General features: G+C 28.0%; 1 protein-coding gene across 2 annotated transcripts; it reads right to left on the bottom strand.

Annotated features, from left to right (window-relative positions):
* Positions 1-1075: 1075 nt before the first annotated feature.
* Positions 1076-22711, bottom strand: LOC145116023 (serine carboxypeptidase-like 10). 2 transcript variants are annotated; one of them, XM_079052383.1, is made up of 14 exons: positions 22514-22711; positions 22202-22347; positions 13773-13849; positions 6069-6191; positions 5678-5780; positions 5554-5591; positions 5359-5460; positions 5131-5217; positions 4879-5034; positions 2238-2309; positions 1942-2093; positions 1667-1780; positions 1513-1567; positions 1076-1263 (listed from the first exon to the last, which is right to left on the bottom strand). In XM_079052383.1, exons 1-14 carry the CDS (start codon positions 22687-22689, stop codon positions 1180-1182), a joined length of 1485 nt encoding a protein of 494 aa, XP_078908509.1. In that variant the 5' UTR covers positions 22690-22711; the 3' UTR covers positions 1076-1179. The 2 variants fall into 2 exon arrangements, with proteins under 2 accessions (XP_078908509.1, XP_078908510.1); XM_079052384.1 differs by lacking the exon at positions 1076-1263 and having other exon boundaries at positions 1514-1567; positions 1691-1780.
* Positions 22712-23009: the final 298 nt, after the last annotated feature.

Here is a 23009-nt window from a genome sequence, read left to right as displayed (position 1 = left end):
TATATTCAAATATATCATACACAAGTATCAGAACCATATCTCAGGTAACATGCAAAAGAAATAGTACGAAACAAATAAAATAAACATGGGAAGGACAAGAATCATGCCTGCTTAAAGACCGGATAATAAGCGAAGGACCAGTCAAGGATATCAGCTCTTCTAACAATGGGCAGCCTATAAATACCCTAGAGGCATGATAACCGGGGAGGTAAGATAAGGAGGACATACATTCCTTAGCATTAAGGAAACACTAAGAATCACAATCTAATTTAGGCATCAGAGAGCTATGTCGGGATCCAATCCTCGGTATGTTTATCTAACCTAGCTCTTGTTTATCTTATGCAAAGCGGATTCCCGGACGCTTATTGGATTGAGGCCATTTGGGTGAGAAAGCTAAGCATGCGCCTGGAGTTTTCCGTAACAACAAGACTTGAATAAATTATATGAGAATACGAAGATATAAAAATATGAGAATATGAAATGGAGTTTTTTGGTGAGTTGTAGTTGAACTGAGGGTTTGGGAAATTTGTTCCATTAGATACATTGATTTTTATACATTGTTTTTTTTTTTTACTTTATAATGTTTATATGAGATTTAATGTTAACAATAGTTACTTTTACATATGTTATGTTTTACCCCAAAAAATTTAAGATTGATGGTTTGTTGAGTTTTGAATAAGTTTGAGTTTGCACATATGTATATAAATTAAGTAAATTAAGTGTTCATTTATATAATATACATATAATTTCTATCTCATCTTTACTTACTATATTCTAAGCATGACTCACTACATTGATTTAGTTTTCAGGTTAGTAGCAGATTACTAGTAATATTAAAGATTGAGAAGTCTAAGGACATCTAGAAGACACTCTTTAGTGTGTGTAATATTGTTTAACTAAAACATTGTTTTTCATTTACACTCTCGTTCCAAACTATTTTGGATTTTAAAGTTTAGGCCATATTCAACAATTAAAACTCTAAAATCGTTTTGAAAATTAATTTAAAGCATCGCATGTGAGAGGTGTTTCATAATACCTAGGCATTATTACCAATATATATTTATTTGATTACACAAGTTATTAATGATATAAATAAACACATTACAATATCAACTGAAATTGAGTCTAAACATACAAACTAGTACACAAAAAACAAGCATCAAACTTTATGATTGTTACTTACAAGTCTACATTATCAAACCACCTTATAAACATATTAAAGCATTCTTCTGGTTTATTCTCTGCACTCGTGTGACTTCCACCCTTTAACAAAACAAAATGAACAACCATCTTGATCATAACATTAAATGTTCCTTTTAGCTTATAGAATTGCAAAAGTTCAATTTAAAAGGGTTAGAAGTGTATTTTCAAGATAACAAATAGCCTAAGGCTTAGGTTCACAATTTTTATTATATTAAAAATTGTAAAAATATTTACAAAGTCAAACATTATAGTTTTCATGATATAGGAGCATCGCCGAGTGAGAAGAAAGTTTTAGGGAAGATTTCTCACCTTTACTGTAGCGAATGTTAATTTATAGTCCTGGTTTGAGAATTTCATTGTATATCTACAATGAATGAGATAATAGAATATCATCATAAATTACCATTTTTAATATTTATATTGATTATAACAATTCATGTGCTCCTAATAAAACATAACTAACCCGGCTACTTGTTCATCAACATACCACGGTCTCCAATACTCCATTAGTAACAAATTTATCGATTCAATCCATTTTAACGTAGAAAAATATGGAACACGCAAATCATGATCTCCACTGCTCAAACAAAATCAAAAAAGAAACAAAATATTCTTAATTTTTGTTTGCCTTCAAGTTCTCTAAATACCATATGTATACATAAATCTAAGAGACCGGGAGCCAACTTGAAAAAGAGATTATATAAAAAATATATATCGGGAGGAAGCATAACTAACTACCTATATACCAAAGCACGGCAATTTTTATGAGAAAATTCTTGATGATAAGCAACGGTACTCATGACATTGAACTTGTAACTAACTTTCGCAAGTATACCATCTTCATATGTCAAGCTCTGATTGCATGACACCCATTTAATATCATTTAATTCCTGTAGCCATACAACTATTATCGTACATAATAAAGTTGAACTTGCATTGTTTTTTGAAAAAGATAATTATAAATAGTTAATGATATGTTGAATTTTGTTAAAGAATGTTCATGGGTGTCTATTTAGCAACACTCAATCACAAACCTCACTAACATGAAGAGCCTCTTTTACGTCTCTCCTATTAGCCCATGCCTCGATGTATGCAGACTTGGAGTTCTGCAAAAATCATACATAGTTTTACACATAACAATTGCAGTTGTAAAATTCTAAGATAAAAAAACTATAATACATCAGAAAGAAGAAATCATTTATATATATATATATATATATATATATATATATATATATATATATATATATATATATATATATATATATATATATATATATATATGATAAAATGAAAAACAAAAATCATGAGCATTCAAAATAATTTTGATAACTATGAGTTCATTATAACTAGCAAAGAATCCGCGGCTACGCCGCTTTTGGGTAATATGGGAAAAATCGGCAAACTTTAAAATATATGTGCTAAAACTTTAAATCACCACAAATAGAGTAGAAAGTCGACAACCACTAAAATTAGATGTCAAAAGTGTACAACCAAAAGAAGGGACACTGGTGGAGAAAATTCAAAAATGTTGTGGCAATAATGTTAAAGTTGCAAAAGTTGGAAAAATATGGTGGCAAAGTTCAAAAGAAGGTTTTTTGTGTTTTTATGTCAAAATGTAAAAGATTTGAGTACAGGGACAAAAAGTGTCAAATTCATTAAAGATTTGTGGCAAAAACATCAAAATATAAAACTTTTGACTGCAAGGACTAAAAGTGTCAAAGTCATTAAAGACTTAATCAAAACACAAAAATATAAAAGTTTTGACTTTAGGGACGAAAAGTGTAATATTCACTAAAAATTTGTGGCAAAAACCTAAAGCCTAAAAAGTTACTATTGCTAAGGCCCTTATGATTTAATATATATAATAATTACAATTAAAAATTTCTATGTAATTATTAATTGTAATTAAAACAATTAATCCCTAGAATACGATTTAATGATAGTCATTCTAACGGAATGCCACTTATTCTTTTTGTTGCAGGTCATATGTAACTCTTATATATGTACTTCTACAGGTGTTCAACAAAAATATATGATGTTGGAGAAAGATAATAACAAAAGTCTTAAAATCTAGAGGTAAATCAAATTAGCATTGAATTTTAAAAACCTTATGTATTGCTTTAAATTATATATATATATATATATATATATATATATATATATATATATATATATATATATATATATATAACTGAAAGCGTTTATCGTATAGCAAATTAGCATTAGCAAAACAAAACAATTAGCAAACTCTTATTTTTCTATTATGTAATGACATGTTACCATTTATCTCAACATCATTATTGTTATTTTTTATTTTTTGTTATATATTTAGAATGATTAATTAACACTATCATACTTTTAAATTTATATATTTTTTGTTTCCAATAAGATTTAAATTCTTAACATCAATATATATATATATATATATATATATATATATATATATATATATATATATATATATATATATATATATATAATACCATTGGTGAATAGTAACATACATGTTAGACAAGCGAAATTATTGTTTGCTTTTGAAAGTTATGGTATTTTGTTAAATAAATAAATAAATAAAAATAAAATAAAATTTCAAGTTCGTTAGGATAGGAATCTCAAAAATAAAATAAAATAAATATAAAAAACAGTTTTCACAACAAAAAAATAATATTATTTTTTTGAAAGAAATTGGAATTTTGATTTATGAAATGATAAAAAAATAGGTGAATAGTAATTTCACACGTCATACTTATGAAATTACAATTCCCATACAAAATTCATGTTTTTTTCTTAAAAAAAATAAATCAATAATTTCTTAAAGTTTTTATGGTTAGTAACTTAGTATCATCAAAACTCATTTTACAGAGCTTTAAAATGTGTAAAAATGTAAAACGTTTTGAAGTACTTTTCAAAGAATTTATACAAACAAATATTTTATGAAACAAAAAAAAAATTATTTGTATATTGGACAATTTCGGAGTTCGGTTAACAAGTTTTACCATTGAAAAATATTTGTAAGAAACTGTTTTTGTTAAATAACATTGGTAAAAACATGATATTACAAAATTAATAAATATTTAAAAAATTAACCATTTAAGAAAGTAACAATTTTCAATGTCATAAAGTAAGTATATTATTTAGTAAAAGTAAAATATTTTGTAGATTTGATTTATATAAAGAAGTTTAAAAATGATCGGCAAGAAAAGGTAACTTTACTTTAAAGTTTTAATATATTATTGGACTTTCTGATTTATTAACTATGTTTTAATTATGATCACTTTCATATATTTGACTTCTTAGTATCAAATAATTTATTTAATAAACCATCAAATGATTTATTTTGTAACTATTTTTCTAATGGATAACTCATATTTTATTCTTCTACTCTTAAATCTATATTTTAGATCATCTTTCATTTAAACCTTCATCTATTGACTGAAAACACATTTCCAACATATAATATATAAACCTTGTACATTTTAAGGTAGCATGAATTTATTTTGAATTTTAACGCACTAATTATTTTAAACCAAGTTGCATATGATGATTTCCCAAAGTAAAGTAGCTTTGAAATTCACATATATATAAAATGCAAGTATGATGGATATTTTTCTTAAATGAAAGGAATAGTAGGGGAAGCATATAATTCACAAAGGAAGAGTGAGAGAATAATACACAAAGCCATTGTGTCTGAACTTCATCTGATGACCAAATATCAATAGAGGTCTTATCAAGAGATTTTAGGTCTATTCCCAGGAGCTCAGATTTTGAGGTATTTACAGGATCACAAAAAGGATCTAAAACGTTGTCCACACTAATTCTTTCAATGCACTGCAAATTCAAAATAACAAAGCACTAAATTCAATGAAATTTTGGATGCACGTTGTAAGTTAATAGCCCAAGTAAAAATCTAGGTTAATTATGTACCTCGTGTACCATTTGAAGATCATGTATGCAACGATTGTTGTTTGGATCTACATATTGGTACTCTCCGTGACAACTTTGTTTAACAGACTGTAAAATTACAGAACTATATTAATTACCGGACACTAATTTGCAGTTTTGTTTAGTGCAAATAACAGCTAGGACACTAATTTGCAGTTTTGTTTAGCACATAATGTATTGGCCACAACTCGTCAGTACTTAACTATTTACCTCATATATTTTATCCGATATGAGTGCCATACGATGAGCTTGTTCGACTTTGGCATTATAGGAATCATGTTTGTCTGTTAAAGGATTACCAAGAATGTACCCCTATATTGGAAAACCATATATCAATTTCATTACCGAAACTTATATAGGGATATAAACATATAGGAAAGTTGGACTAATCCAAATAACTTGTACTTTGAAGTTGATGTGTGGTTCTTCTCCACCTTCGTTACCTACAAAATATGGAAAATAATCTAAAAGTTCAAGTATCTTGACATGATCTCTCTAATACGTTACATATATCTTGAAAATAATGTACCGTTATATATTTCCTGAACAGTCATTGGCACTGATATGCCACCATAGGAATCACCACCAAGATATAAGGGATTGTTAACAAATTTAGAATGATCCACAAGCCACTGATCAGATCGACATAAAAAGCAAACATTGATCTTAGTTTTTTTTTATCTAAAGCATATAGATTACAATCCACTCTTAATGCTTGGATGATGTAAAATTAATAATTAATTTTTTCATGTATAACATAGTGAGTTATAAAATTAATAACCAATCCATTTTCAAGGACAAAAATGGAGAATGTATGTATGCATTCAAATATGTAGATGCATGCATGGTTGTATTAACCGGAGATATGCTAACTAAAAATAACGGAAAATATAGATATTTTCTTTCAAAAATTATCTTACCTTCCTTATAAATTGGTGTATATGAATTGGTGTTAAAGTATCATTTGTTATGTAACCTTCGGGGGATTTTGCATACGAGAATCCAGATCCAGCAGGTTCATCAAGAAATAGGATGTTGGCTACCTGATTTCATTACATAAAACAGACTGTAAATCTTACAAAGAAAACATCAGGCTTACGTGTTTATAGAGAACACTAGGGTTAAAATTTTTAATCCCTGGCAAAAATCAAGTCATCTCTAATTTATGTGTTTTTCTTCTATATCAACTCAAATTTCACCAACACTACGTCAATCCAATCATCATCATGATGGCCTGGAATATCTCTGTGTCCTCAAATAGATAATTCTCAACATATGTTCATGAAAATGAAGGTTTCTTTTATAGTTAAGTGGTGGCATAATTTGGATTATGGATTGGATATACAAAAGGTAAAAATACAAAAAGACTTGAACTTCACTAGGATGCAATCACCATCCAAACAAATACTTTGAACTTCACTATTTTACTTCAACATTAAGAATACTGAGAGATAAAAGAGGAAGACGAAGCTCAGAGAGCAGACTAGATCATGAAGAAGGCAATAATGAAGGGAGTCTTTCATCCCAAGAAAGTTAACATGGGATAAGACAAGGCGTCATTGATCAGTTTTGTTCTTCAAATTTTTCATGGCGACAATTCAAGTTAACCCCTTGGGATTATTGAAGGTGGACCAAAATAACCTGGGATTTGGAGCCCAGCATGATTAATGATCCATTATCGAGGATTTGTCTTTTTATATATACCCCATATTCAACTGGATAATGCTTACGAATTTTCTACTCAAATTAAGGATTACGTGGAAAAAAGTGATTCCGATTATCTTATCCCCATGGAATATGACACCAATTTTGATGGTGAATTGATTTTCGTTAAACATAAATTCAGTGATTGTTTCGTTATTGCCATGGCTTCACGCATGTGTGGCCAAATTCTACTATATATGATTGCCTTGCATGCGAAGGATTTTTGGGGACCATTGTCGTATAATTCTACTCCTTAATGACTTTGGCCCTTCACCCTTGAGCTTCTTTAACTAATTTTGGCTAGAATTTGCTGATTTGGAGACTCTCATTACTCATGAGTGGTTGAAATAAAGAAATAGTGTGAATGTGTTTACAAAGTGGAAATGCTTTCGAGAAAATTAAGGGATTTAAAACAGTTCATCAGCTCTTGGCGCAAGAACATGAATCATAATCAAAAGTCAATCATAAAAACCTTGAAAGATTATTTAAAATATGTTGCCATTGATCTTATTGCCGAAAATTGTTCTCCTGATGATGCCATAATATGAGAGAAATTGAATTTCATTTCTCAGATTCAAGATTACAAAACCATGAGGTTACTTGACATTAGGAAACATATTTGAGATTTAAATAGATTGTCGAAGGGGATGAGAACTCATGTTATTTATGTGATGCCATCAACTTCAACTTGAAAACGTCTCACATTAATGGCCTCAATATAAATTGGAGTTGGGGATCATGTTCGGCGTGGATAAAATATGAAATCTCCAACATTTATAAAATTAAATAAGTTTTAAGAGTTGGTCTTCTAGGACATTTATTCCCTAGTAACACAGTCAAGAGACCTACATTTATAAAATTAAAGGGTATATGACATGCTTACTTAGAATAATATTTCGCCATGTGGGAATGAGAAGGCTTCGAGACCTATCAACTTGGCTTTTGCATTTATCAAAAAGTTTTTGCATATTATTGGGTCTGATATCTTCAATGCCGTGAAATTATTCGAGGAGCATTCTCTTATATATTAATCTCGCCGATAACTCGTCTTCTGTCACCCTTATTAAAGTGAAAGACCCGCTTAATCTTGGGGATTATAGGCCTAATATCTAATCAGGTGTACAAGTAGGATTATATTGATAACTTCTATAGTGAATAGACTTAAAAATGTCATCGGGTCTATTATATAATTTATCAATCTGGTTTCTTAAAAAAACTCTTTCATCTCTTAAAAAAAAACTGTCATTTATGTCTAATCACCTTTTTAATTTTTATGTTTTTTAATTTTATTTTTTTAATTATTTTTGTTGCAATTTAGTTTATAACAATTATTTATTTCTTATTAAATCAGTTATATAAATTAATTAAATAAAATTATTATAAAATTTATTTAATTTTTTATTTAGACGCTTTCTTATTTTTTTTCTGATTAAATTAGATACTTTTCTGATGTTTTCTTTTTTTTTTTTGTTTCCAATGTTCTCTTAAATATTTTTGCAAATTGGCCCCCTCTTTTATAAGAAACTATCCGATTTTTTCCTTTTGATTTATTTTAGTTCTGGTTAATTAAATGTATACATAGACTAATCGGGGTTTCTTTATTAAATGTATACATAGACTAAATCATCTTTAACGTGGACTTCAACGAGCAAACAACTTACATAAGAGCTAGAAACATCTTTGATGACCTTCTTGTTGAGGAAACCACTCCATAGGCGAAGAAAAAAAATTATCTTTAACGTGGACTTTAATAAGGCTTTTTGACAATTTTTATTTTTTCATTTTTTACAATGTGATAAATCTTATGGGCTTTGGTGTTAAATGGAAATCTTGGGTATTTTCATGTATTTCTATCACAAAAGTTTTCGTTCATGATAAGTACAATCCCATAAAGCAATTATCTTTAGAAAAAAGAGTTCATCAAGGAGGTCCACTTTCTTTGTTATCACGATTAAAAGGTCTCATGGTGGTTATTAATGATGTTATAAACAATAGCATATAAAAGGGTATCTCTCTCCTCAACAACGTGCCCATTCTTCCCATCTTTCAATATGTGAATGATGTCTTATTCCTTGTAGAATGGATTAAAGAGAACGCGATAAATCTTATAAGCGTCTTAGGTGTTTATTTCTTGAATCCGACCTCAAAACAAACCTTATGAAAGGTAAAGGCATAGGATCTTATCTTAACTCGATAGTTTAAAACATGGAAATTGGTTGAGTTGTGCCATTGGTTACTTTCTTTCTCTCACATTGGTGTCTTGGTAGGTGCGAAGATGAAGATAGTTTCATCTTGGAACCCTATTGTGTGTTGCTTTAATCGGATTTAAGTATAGGGGAATTTAAGGAAATTTACCAATTTCGGGTGGTGATTCTTCCACAGTGATTTATTTATCCATCCACTTATATCTAAATTTTTTGACAATTATACCTTTATACCCTCATTTTAACTATATCTTTTTTCATTTTAACTATATCTTTTTTTTATTAATCAACATGCGTCCTCTCTCTCTCTCTCTCTCTCTCTCTCTCGTATACACACACATTCGCACACACATAACGAACAAAAGCTATAATTTCATTTTAAGAACCCAACTCATCTACAGCCGACCACTTCTGAGTATCATTTCTTAAGTTGCACTAAATCATCTGGTTTCACCAAACAGTAGGAATAACCAGATGCTAAGTCGTGGAGTGCTCCTTTTTCTTGGAGCTATTTTGGAGTTAGCATGTCTTCTATATAGTAACGGTTGTGGATTGTTTCTTTCTCCTAATTGCAAACCTCAAATCGTTCAACATCAAGCGGATATTGGGAGATGGAACTACTTGTTGTGGTTCGTTCACCACGTTTTTCTCTGTTGTTTGACAACAGCTATTGTGGTGGCAATTTTTTCTACAAAATTTCGATGCTCCAATCTCTAAAGAGTCTGCTCATATTGTTATTAATTGGTTCCCTCATGTGAAGATTTTAGTTAAAGACGTTTTTGACCTTGTGTGCTTTTTCCGATCAATATCAAAATTATAGATGGAGCCGATACTCCATGGTGGTGGTGGTTTGATCATAGATGGAGTTTACAGCAAAATTAATTAGGGTTTTCTGTGGGTTAAAGGAAAACCATAACATATTCAAATAGTGAAGGGAGAGGTAAATCATGAAGGGAGAGTTGATGGATTTAAGAGTCTTTCTAGTTGTTTGATCGAACAAAGAATGAGGGTATTTTTCACTGTTTTGAAAACCGGACCTGACCGGCCGGTTCAACCTAAAACCGGGAGACCAGTTTAATTGGCCTCAAAAACCACCTGTTACTGAACCAGTAAAGAACCGCCAGTTTAATAAAAACCAGTCAAAGCCGTTTTGGTTGAACCAGACAAAACCGGATTTGAAAATTTTGAACTTTAAAAAAACTACAAATTTTGGATGCCACTAAGTAAGAAACGTCAATGTATTCACTGTGGGCCGCTTTGTTTGGGTGGTGCGTCCATGCAAAGGGAAGGAGAAGTTTATATAAAGGAAAAACATCTCCATACTTTTAATTCTTGGTCGATGTGGGATAGCTTTCCACTCTTTTTATCTTATTACTTACATAACATTTCTTTATCATTTCAATTTTTATATTGATTCATTTTATGATAAAATTAAACCTACCATATTTTATTTTAACTTGAACTCCTAAGAGTTTAGTTGTCCCACAAAATCTCATTTCAACTTTTAATATATATATATATATATATATATATATATATATATATATATATATATATATATATATATATATATCCGGTTTTTCCGGTTTTTAGGACCGGTTCAACCAGTCAGACCAACCGAACCATCGAACCACTAAGACGATCGGTTCAATGTCCGGTCCGGTTTTCAAAACATTGATATTTTTTTTACACTAAATTATGGAGCAGAGATTTGTGTGTGTGTGTGAGTGTGTGAAAGAGAGGGGAGTAGACGTAGTTGAAACAAAAAAGGTAGTGCTTTCTCTTTCTTAAATAACTATATGAGGGTAAAAATATCCATAGATATAAATGACAGTGGAAGGATAAAAAAAATTCGTGGAAATATCAACGCCCTTATTAATTTTGTGTCCCAGTTTTGGAATACGAGTCAAACTCTTTTTGTTTTATTGTTTTAGAGGTTCATAAGGTATTTAATTCCATAAGCATAAAAGTAGGAGCATGAGTCCTTTTTTTAATGCAATTTCCATTGCTTCTTTTGTCTAACTTTGAGAACAACTAATTCAAAGTTTTTTTCTTCTCACCTATATTCTTTCCACTGTTTCGTTTCCTCCCTGCATATAAGAAATTGTTCTAGTTTATTTTTAATACACATCATATCAGATCGGTTTCGTTGAAGGGGGTGTGATTCGGTTTTGATCGCAAGCAGACCTGATTTCTCTTGATCGGGTTTGTTCTAACAGGAGGTGCGTGATAAACGGACATGAAGTCATCAAAGCAGGTAGCCTTGATTTGGTTCGTTTTTACGGGTAACAGAAGACGATAAAGGTAGTTGTGACCTTGTCTTGTTGTTCGGTGGAAAAGTGCTCTTAGAACAAGCTTGATTAAAGAGGTCGGGGTTGTCAAAAGAGAGAATAAGATATCGATTGTTAAATAATGAGGTTCAATGTCGTATCAAATTACGATTTTGACTCCAACAAATTATCTTGTGTGGGCAGTCAATCTCAAGGCGATTATGGATGCATACGACATATGGGAGACGGTTGAATCGAGAGCATCATGTGCAACATCAGATTCAAAGAAGTCAAAATAAGTTCTTGCATTTTTGTTTCAACCGATACCCGAAGACATAGTGTTGAAAATGACGAGTTACACCGACCAAAAGCAAGTGTGGGATGGACTAAAAACATGGTATTTGGGTGTGGATTCGGTGAGAATGGCTCGACTTGCAACCTTAAAAAATGAGCTTGAAAGTTTTCGCATGAAGGAGGGTGAAACGGTAAATGATTTTGTGACGAAGTTATCCGGTTTAGCCTTAAAAGTAAGGAGTCTTGGATATATTCTTGAAGAAGTGGATTTGGTGAAAAGGTTACTAGACTCGATCCCTAAGTCGTTTCTTCAAATCATGATTTCAATAGAGCAATGTTTCGGGTTGGAATCGATGTTATTTGATGAAGCCGTTGGAAGATTGAAGGAGTACGAGGAGCGTATAAAAGGAATCGAGAAAGTGGTGGGACTCATGGTGGGTTGATGTTGGTTAGGGAAGAAAAAACACATGTTTTTAAGCATTGTGGCAATGGAGGTTTAAATCGGGATGACTTTAGATATAGTCGGGGAAGAGGTAGAAGAGTCGGATGGCAAGGAATGTGTCCGTGATAAAAGTCACATTAAATGTTACAAATATGGTGAGTTTGGTCAATATAGCAACGAGTGTCCTAAATTGAAGAAACAAGAGGCAAATCTACTTGAAGAAGAACCAACACTACTGTGAACGAGTGGTATAACCAATCCGATTACGGGGATGATTGTTGGGTTAATTGGATTTAAGTCTAAGGGGCATTTTGGGAATTTTATTAGTTTTGCTTCCCAGTTTTAGAATATGACTTAAAGTCTTTTTGTTTTATTGTTTTAGAGGTTCATCAGGTGTCTAATTTCTTTAGTATAAAAGTACGATCATGCGTCGTTGTTTTAATGCAATTTCCAGTACTTCTTTTTGTTTAACTTCGAGAGCAAGTAATTCAAAGTGTTATTTTTCTTCACCTACTTTCTTTCCATTATTTTGTTTCCTCCCTGCACATAAGAATTTGGTTTATTTTTATTACATTATGGAGAAGTTTCAATCCAAATTGTTCAGGTGGAACACCCGACAACTATCGTTTGGCGATAGTTTAAACTTGTGTAAAAGTGTTCTTGATTGACTTAGGAACCTACTTATTATCCCTTATTAAGGTGCTGAACGAAGTTACAAAAAACTTAAGAGCATCCGAAATCAATTTTTTAGGACAGCTCAAATGACCGAAAGAAAGTTACTTGAATTGCTTGGATAAGGGGTTTTAAATATCAAGAAAAGGTTGTTCTCACAATAGGGAGCCTCCAAGGGTTTAATATTGCTTTTTTGCAAAATGATGGTGGTGGTTCTAAACAAAGATTGGTCAATTTCGAAATATTCTATCCTTGCATTACATGGCTTGGGGGAGGGACATATCAATGTTCTGTAAAAGAGGAACATAGAGAAAAATCAATCATTTTCACACTAATTTTTAATCATATGAATTTGGATACTCTTTATATGTTTTATGTCCGAAACAGCAAACCTAGATGGATTGGAAATGATGATACAACTTTGTCGGTCTCCTCCGTAAGCCTATTACGGAAGTCGGAAGACATTCTACTAGACCAAAGTACTCGCAACACTATTGGAATAACACTGCACCTAGCAAGGTAAACATACAAATTGGCATGTTCGGCTTAGTGGTTTACCAACATGTTTAAACCTAGGGTCATACTGTCATAGTACAAACCTCCTTTACCCCCCTGCCTTTATGTTTTTTTCATGAATCACTCAGATACACTTATTTCTGGAATGTCTTAAATTCATCGCACTCCAAGGGGTTTTGCATCAGTAGTGGAGATAACAAGTGGGTCGATCAAGGATTTATTTTAGGGTGGGACACCATGGTTCTCATGTCACAAGATCAAACAGGCTATCTCCAATTCACCATCAATCTCAAGGCCATGTTCTGGGTTATGTGGAGACTTCTCAACGAGGTTTTCTTCAATTTCAAGTTCATGAACAACAAAGAATTAACGAATGACATTTAATCCACAACATTTGTTGGTCAAATTCATGTAACGATCCTCATATACATTGCCTCGAATACATGTAATTCTAGCCTATCGCTCGCTATTTTTGAATAAGGGTTCTTTTGTTGTTAAAAAACTAATATAACAATTACATACCTTCGTCAAACTATGAGTGCTTAACTCGAGCATTGGGTTCTCCAAGCTGGAATTTATGTAGTTGATAGTGATCGGACCTATGCATAGATTCATCAATAAGTATAATCTTACAAAAATAAATTGTTAATATATATATATATATATATATATATATATATATATATATATATATATATAGAGAGAGAGAGAGAGAGAGAGAGAGAGAGAGGAGAGTTCATTTGAGAAAAAAAAATTGAGAATGGGGGAATCATTCTCAATCACTCATTTATTTTTGCCACAAAAGCCTCCGTCGTACCAGCGGAAATGGGAAATGAATAGACATGTGTTTTCCAACAAAACATATTTACTTGAATTATGCTAATCATTACCTTAATATATACAAAAACATAGTTTTTTTCGTTTTTTATTTTTATTTTTAAGAAGATATTTTTATCGAAAAATGATTTTAAATATACCAAAATTCATGATTTTTTATTCTCTACAAATAGACATCAATATTGATATAGTTTTAAGATAAAATAAAAAATTTATTTTTTTTTATATTTTTAGCTATCGTTATTCATAAGTGAATAAAAATGCATCAGGTTTTATTACAGTACATTCGTTATTCACTTATGAATAAAAAGTATGATTAATTTTTTTTACAATTTAAGTATCATTCATATATGAATATAACATATAATAAACATAGTATATTCATATTTAAATATTAGACGATGCATTCACTTGTGAATATTAACATAGTATATTCACTTGTGAATATTAGATGATATATTCACTTATGAATATTAAATGATATTTTCATATGTGAATATTACATAGTATTACATGGTATATCACATGTGAATATTACATAGTATATTCACTTGTGAATATTAGATTATATATTCACTTATGAATATTACACAGTATATTCACATATGAATATTACAATGTATATTCACTTGTGAATATATTCACTTATGAATATTAGAATATATTTTCACAAATATATATAATTTTTATATGTTATTCACATATGAATAACATACAGACTTGCATATTTTTTTTTTGTTTTTAATAATCATATACTGATTCATGTGAGAAAACATATTCATATGTGAATATAACGTGATAATTTAGTTTATGCATTTCATCAAACAGTTGGAGTGCATACAAGTTAACTATTTAAAAATTGTTAAAAACATGATACTTCCAATTCAAGTTATCAATTCCAAATCATCATATACTTCCGATTTCGACTTCAGATGTGACATCCTATGTTTTATCGATTTCTCATTTTGATTTTGATTTCCGAAAATCTGATTGGGAACCTGTGATTACCGATTCCGGGTCCTTCAATGTCGACTGTGACTGCGAGTCCAGAACTCCGATTCCAATTTCATGAACAGCGAAGAAATTCCGATTCCAACTGAGTTCGTTTGCGAATATGGGAAATTCCAGTTCCAAATCCGTTATGAACTTTAACAAACGCTTGCAAACTACGAACATTCGGAGTATTCAACAAAGAAATCGATGAAATTGATGAATTTGGGTTGCGAATCTGTCTTGAACGGCGAACCTCCCAGCCACGAATATCGATGATTGATTAAGACTGGATGACATTGATGATGGTTTAGTTGAAGAAATCTGGATGATTGTTGAAGGTTGAAGGAGAAATTTTGATGATGAACGAAATGTTATCGAATTCTCTATAGTTACGTATTTGAGATTGAAGGTTATTAACATATTTACAAGTTTGACACCGTGTCTTTTTATGCTTAGATTAAATAAGTGGCTGAGAATGATTCCCCCATTCTCAAATTTTTTTATTATTTTCTCAATTGAACTTACCTCATATATATATATATATATATATATATATATATATATATATATATATATATATATATATATATATATATATATATATATCACAATAAGTCTAATTAAATTTGAATATCAGTGCATTCATATGATGTAACCCGAAAAGAAAAATTGAAGTGATAATAAGTTGTGAATTTCACCATTAATATTCTACCAATCCAAACTAAATGTTTTCCAAAAAAATTACAAAATTAAAATCGTTTTAAAAAACTTTTTTTTTAAAATTAGTGGTTTAAAAAATATGTTGTTTAAGAAATGTCTAGACAATCTCTTCCAAAGGACTTCTTAATTGTTACAACTTAGATCGTTTAGTTTCGAAAAAAATCTCAAATTTATTTATTTTACGAAAAATATGAATTACAGGTAAAAATGACGATTTGACCATTTTTTCCTGTTTACCGGTTTCATTACTAACTCAGTTCCATTGAAAGCCCATTATTTTACCATAATTTATGAGTTAGTCTTAAATTAAAATTTAGTGATGATTTAGTCATTTTCACCATGTAACATACATTTTACCGGTTTCTTTCCTGACCTGAACGTCTAGTCATTAAATGTGTTGATAAGATGAATACGATGGGTTATATAATGCTACATTTACCATAAAATTTGTTATTCATCTCATTGGCTCATTTATATTTATGTATCCAGAGCAGCAATAAAACTGATAAAATGTGTTTCCGGAAGAAATGACGGGAAATGAGTTGATGAGATAGATATACTGGGTTACATAAGGTTGGATAGTCTATTTGAAATTTCTTATAAACTTAGAAAATGACTAAGTTGTTGCTAGTTTATGTAATTATTGTAGTGATGTAGTCTTCGTTAGATGCATTTTATATTCCAAAAAATATGCAATTCATAAGGACATCAAGTTTATGGTAAACATAACATTATTTAACCCAACATATTCATCTTATTAGCTCATTCATTGACTAGGCGCGTGGTCAGCAAAGAAACCGGTAATATGTACGTTACAGGGAGAAAAATGTCAAATTATCACTTAAGTTTTGTTTGAGACTTATTCATAAATTATGTTAAAATAATGAGACTTTAATGGAATCGGGTAAGTAATAAAACTGGTAAACTGGGAAAAAGGGGGTCAAATCGTTACTTTTACTGGTAATTCATGTTTTTTCGTAAACAAATTTTAGTTTGGGATTTGATTTTTTAAATTAATGTAAAATATTAGGACTTTTCCGGAGATATCTCTTTTAATAATTACCTTGTACACTTTCTAGTTTTTAGTTTTAAAATTTCTAAAAAAACTTTATTTAGGGTAAGACCTTAAAATGTTTATTTTTAACAAAAACATATAATATAACAGTTCATAACCATTTTCTCTATCTAATATATAGTCTAATTATGTCCTTCGTTTTATACCAACCCATATATATATATATATATATATATATATATATATATATATATATATATATATATATATATATATATATATAATCTAATAAATAAAAATCTTTCTGTCATATGTAATATTCTCCTTTGTTTTGACACATGTCAATTTATAGGAGTTTTAGAATTTTTATTTTTCACTTGTCATTTTTTTGGGGATTTCCATTTTTTTAAAATAAACTTCCATAAATTTCTAACAAGTTCTATAAGGAAAGAGAATAATTCTATTAATTTGTTAATAAAGTCTTATAAGTGCTCCAAACTATTTGATTTCATTTATAAATGTTCCAAAAGATTACAATATGTTATGTAAAAGTATTACTTTAGAAAATATTTAATATTTATATATTGATATTAAAATTTTATTTTCGATAAACCCGTATAATATATGAGTCTCACACCTATTTAATATATATATATATATATATATATATATATATATATATATATATATATATATATATATATAGGGCTAGGTTATTTTGTTTCTTACATTTATTGTGTGCAAGAATGCACCAATAGGAATTTAGTAAATTAAATAATTATTTAATTAAATAAATATAGATATTAAATGATTTCCATAATTATATGTATATTAAATGATATCCATAATTATAATTCTCTTTTTATGAAAACTAATTAAATCTGTCATTAATGTCAGCAATAACATTCTTTCAGAATAAATTCGCATATATGTTTTTATATATGAGTTCGTATTTTGTTTCAGGACCCACTCACTTAAAATACAATAAAGTTGCATGGAATATGAAGAACGAGAGTGTATTCTATTAGAATACACTTTCATGCTGTTGGAAGACACTCTCATTCTTCTAAATATGAATTGATTCTGAAAGAATATTATTGTTGACATTAATGAATAATTTAATTAGTTTCCATAAAAATTAATTATAAGTATGGATAATATTTAATATACATATAATAAATACAAAATTCTTATTGATGCATTCTAGCACACAATAGATGTGAGAAACATTTGAACCTACCTCTATATATATATATATATATATATATATATATATATATATATATATATATATATATATATATATATATATATATATATATATATAGAGAGAGAGAGAGAGAGAAAGAGAGAGAGAGTGAGTGAGTGAGAGAAATGTATGTTAAATCCAAAATATATAAAAGGTTGAGAACACAAGAACTCTTGTACACCATTCAAATAATTAAATGGAGGGCTAATACTAAGAGGTTACTTATGTCAATTTTAAAACTAGTGACATCTAGATATAAATAGTAAAATCAAATAAGGGATATGCAAGTAATTTCATGTTTATTTATTTCCCCAAAATTGCTTATATTAAATTAAGTTAGATTATATATATATATATATATATATATATATATATATATATATATATATATATATATATATATATATATATATATATACACACTACACTCACACACACACTCTCACACACACACACATACGACCAAAATGTTACAATGTTACAATCATAAGAGTGTATCTCCAACTTACAATGCATAGCTAAATGCCACAATAGCTAAATACCCTTTCACATTATCCAAAATGTTATGATTTAAAATGTTATGAACTAAAGTTTATATGCAACGAACTTTATTTGATTTGAAAATCATTTGATTAAAAATGTTATCATATGAAATATTTTTGATTCAGAAACATTATGACTGGTAATTTTTTATGATTTAAATCTTACATATTCCCTAATTTGGAAACTCGGACTGAATTACCGTTCAAAAAAACTAAAATAAAATAAAATACCAAAACATAAAAGAATGTTACAAACGCAATAAAAAGGTAAAAAATAAAAACAACTAAAAAGACACTGAATTTGAATTTTAAAAACATTGATTTTTTTTATAGAAATACTTAAATTTACTGTTAGATTTTGCTCATAGTTCAAACACAATTTGGATACGTTTTCAAAAGTATAGAGTTATTTTGTAGAAGCATACATACACATTTTTATGTTATTTAAAAGTATATTTTTTAGGGATATCTCTAGAAAAGTCCCAATATTTTGGGCAAATTTTTAATAAAGTCCTAAATTTTATTCTTTTCATAAAAAAGTCCTGACTTTTTCACATTTTGAATAGAAAAGCCCAAGAAACCGGCTAATTTATTCACTTTAGCCCTTTTTGACCTGTTCAGCAGGTCATGAGACCAAATTGTTAATTTTTCGAAAATAATGAGATTTTTTTGCAGATTTCGTCAAAAATTTTATATAATGTATACACATATTTTTTTTACATATCTATATCTATTTTTACGTATTGTCTATTTTTTATGTTTTTATATGTATATATTTACGTATTTTTGTGTATCTTAAATGTATAAACGTATTTTTTTACTTATTTATATGTATTTTTAACCATTTTACATATTTTTTATGTATTTTTATGTATTATGTATTTCTATGTATTTTTATGTATTTATGTATTTTTTAAAGCTTTTTATATAGATGTTTATGTATTTTAAATGTATAGACATATTTTTTTACGTATTTATATCTATGTTTAAGTATTTTACATATTTTTTATGTATTACGTATTTATGTATTTTTTAAGTGTTTTTATAGATGTTTTTGTATATTTATGTATTTTAAATGTATAGACGTATTGTTTTTCATATTTATATGTATTTTTTTAAGTATTTTACATATTTTTTGTGTGTTTTTTTTATGTATTATGTATTTATATGTATTTTTGCTTATTTATGTATTTTTTAGTTTTGTTATATAGATGTTTATGTATTTTATATATATTAAATGTTTAATTGTATTATTTTTACGTGTTTATATATTTTTTATATATTTATATGTATTTTTTACATATGTATTGTTTACGTGTTTATATATTAAACATATTTTTTTGACGTATTTATATGTATTTTTTTTAACTATTTTACATATTTTTTGTGTGTTTTTATGTATTATGTATTTATATATACTTTTGCGTATTTATGTATTTTTTTAGTTTTCTTCTATTGATGTTTATGTATTTTTATGTATATTAAATGTTTAATTGTATTATTTTTACGTAAAAAATATATAAACACGTAAAAATAATACAATTAAACACTTAATATACATAAAAATAAATAAACATCTATATAAGAAAACTAAAAAAAATACACAAATACGCAAAAATACATAAAAATACATAATACATAAAAACACACAAAAATATGTAAAATACTTAAAAAAATACATATAAATACGTAAAACAATACGTCTATATATTTAAAATACATAAATATACAAAAACATCTATATAAAACACTTTAAAAAATACATAAATACGTAATACATAAAAAATATGTAAAATACTTAAAAATAGATATAAATACGTAAAAAATACGTTTATACATTTAAAATACATAAACATATATATAAAAAGTTTTAAAATATACATAAATACGTAAAAATACATAGAAATACATAATACATAAAACTAACACATAAAAATACATAAAAATATGTAAAATGATTAAAAATACATATAAATAAGTAAAAAAAATACGTTTATACATTTAAAATACATAAAAATACGTAAATATATACATATAAAAACATAAAAAATAGACAAATACGTAAAAATAGATATATATATATATATATATATATATATATATATATATATATATATATATATATATATATATATATGTAAAAAATATGTTTATACATTATATAAAAATTTTAACGAAATCTGCAAAAAAATCTCATTATTTTCGAAAAATTAACATATTTGTCCAATGACCTGCTGAATAGGTGAAAAAGGGCTAAAGTGAATAAATTAGCCGGTTTATTGGGTTTTTCTATTCAAAAGGTAAAAAAGTCAGGACTCTTTTTATTCAAAATATAAAATTTAGGACTTTATTAAAAATTTGACCAAAATATTTGGATTTTTTTAGAGATATTCCTTTTTTTTAAGTATGAATACGTTTTTCGAAGAATATATTTTATGTTTTTAGAAATATAAATATATATTTTATGTATAAACACGTTTTTTGATTGATATACTTCTAAATACTTAAAATACATATTTATACTTCTAAAAAACATATTCAAATTTCTAAAAGTGTAAAAATACGTATTTACACTTCTATAAAATGTATCTAAATACATAAAGCTTTGTATTTATACTTCTAAAAATATATTTTTAGGTTTTAAATTGTATAATAAGGTAAAAAACATGTATATAAAGAAATAATATTTTTTTAAATATAAATACAATGTTTAATAAAATATTTTTGGTGTATAAATATGTTTTTTCTGCATGAATACGTATAAAATTTGTAAATATAAAGATTTTTTTGTTAATTTTATTGCATGGTAACTTTTAAACCTATAATAACGGCTAACATTGGAAAATTAGAATAAAGAATTATAAAGTTCCGGTTTTAACACACCCGAAAATGATGATATATAACATAAATGTCAACACCCTGAGTACAAAATACAATCACTTATGTGTTGAGTTCTTCATAATGTATTGGCGAATTCAACATTCGTATTCAGTGCAACCTGTGACGCTTATCCCATTTATATATGGTTTCAAGTATGCATGTATGTAAACCTTTTGTTTTCCACTTTTTAGCTAATTTGTAGGTACGATGAGAACTATATTTAACATAAGAAGTTTTGTGAATTCTTCATAGCAGGAAGTTGAAAAAGGAAAATGTGTCGAAGCATGATATATTATGAAAATTATATATCATTTTTTTAGCTTGGAGCACTACCGAAACCTTACGTATAACCATATGAAAGAAGAAACAAAGAGCATCTAAATAAGAGTATTTAATATACCATATATAGTAAAATAAGCTCTAAAATTAGGAGCTTTTTAATCCAAAGGTTTATCACGTTGATTGTAAATTTACAAGCTCCATTGTAGACATTTTTTATATTTTTAATACAATTTTATTTAGTTACTTAATAGACCTATTATGAACCATAAATAAGCTTTGTGAAAAAAAACTTCCATATTTTGGCTGTTTGTTATGTTTGTTGTTTTATTTTATGTGGTGATGACATTAACTAAAAAAACTTATTGAAATAGATGCATTATCATGAATGCTCTAAAGTCAGCTTTACTAATAAAAATGGAGATAGTAGATATACCTATCTGAAGCAGAATAGAAGTGAGAACACCACAACCAGGCCCTCCTCTGACCCAAAGTAAGAGAGGGTCGTTTTTCGGGCTCCTTTCCGACTCAAAGAAATAGTAAAAGTACTGTACGTCATCATTTTTACCTACTGAAATGTAACTAAAAGCACATTTTTTTGACAATTAGTATAACCATTATAATAAAAGAAGCATAATAATAATAATAATAATAATAATAATAATAATAATAATAATAATAAACAAACAAACAAACAACATAAATTAAATAAAGCATATAAATTCAATTACAATGAACATGACTATACCCGGTTTCAAATAGGAAAGGAAGATCACCAGGAAAACCTGGAAGCGTTTTAACCAGATATCCTGACTTAGTTACATCTAAAGAAACTAGCACCATAAACAAGCCAAACAACATCACATTGTTGGACTTACGAAGGAAGTGCCAAGGTTGAATATGATATTGAGATCTAGCTTTCATGTTTCGCCTAAGAAAGAAAGAAAGATATTCTAAGCAAATAATGTGCACCCTCCTTATCATTGTATATATAATTGTAAAATGATTATTTTACTTTCTACAACGTTAATGGTATATTTTAATAAACAAGAAAACGTGAACTTTGACAAAAAAATGTTTCTTATTTTTAAAATATCAAATTTTGTGCAGTACAACTTTTATTGAAACTTTATTATTTGACTACCATACAATTGATATATATATATATATATATATATATATATATATATATATATATATATATATATATATATATATATATATATACTAGTAGGGTACTCACA

This window comes from Lactuca virosa, chromosome 5 (genome assembly GCF_052849685.1).
Source record: "Lactuca virosa cultivar CGN04683 chromosome 5, Lactuca_virosa_CGN04683_v6, whole genome shotgun sequence".
Taxonomy (NCBI): Eukaryota; Viridiplantae; Streptophyta; class Magnoliopsida; order Asterales; family Asteraceae; genus Lactuca; species Lactuca virosa.
The sequence above is the reverse complement of the archived record's forward strand: the minus strand, read 5'-3'. Positions and strand labels throughout refer to the sequence as shown.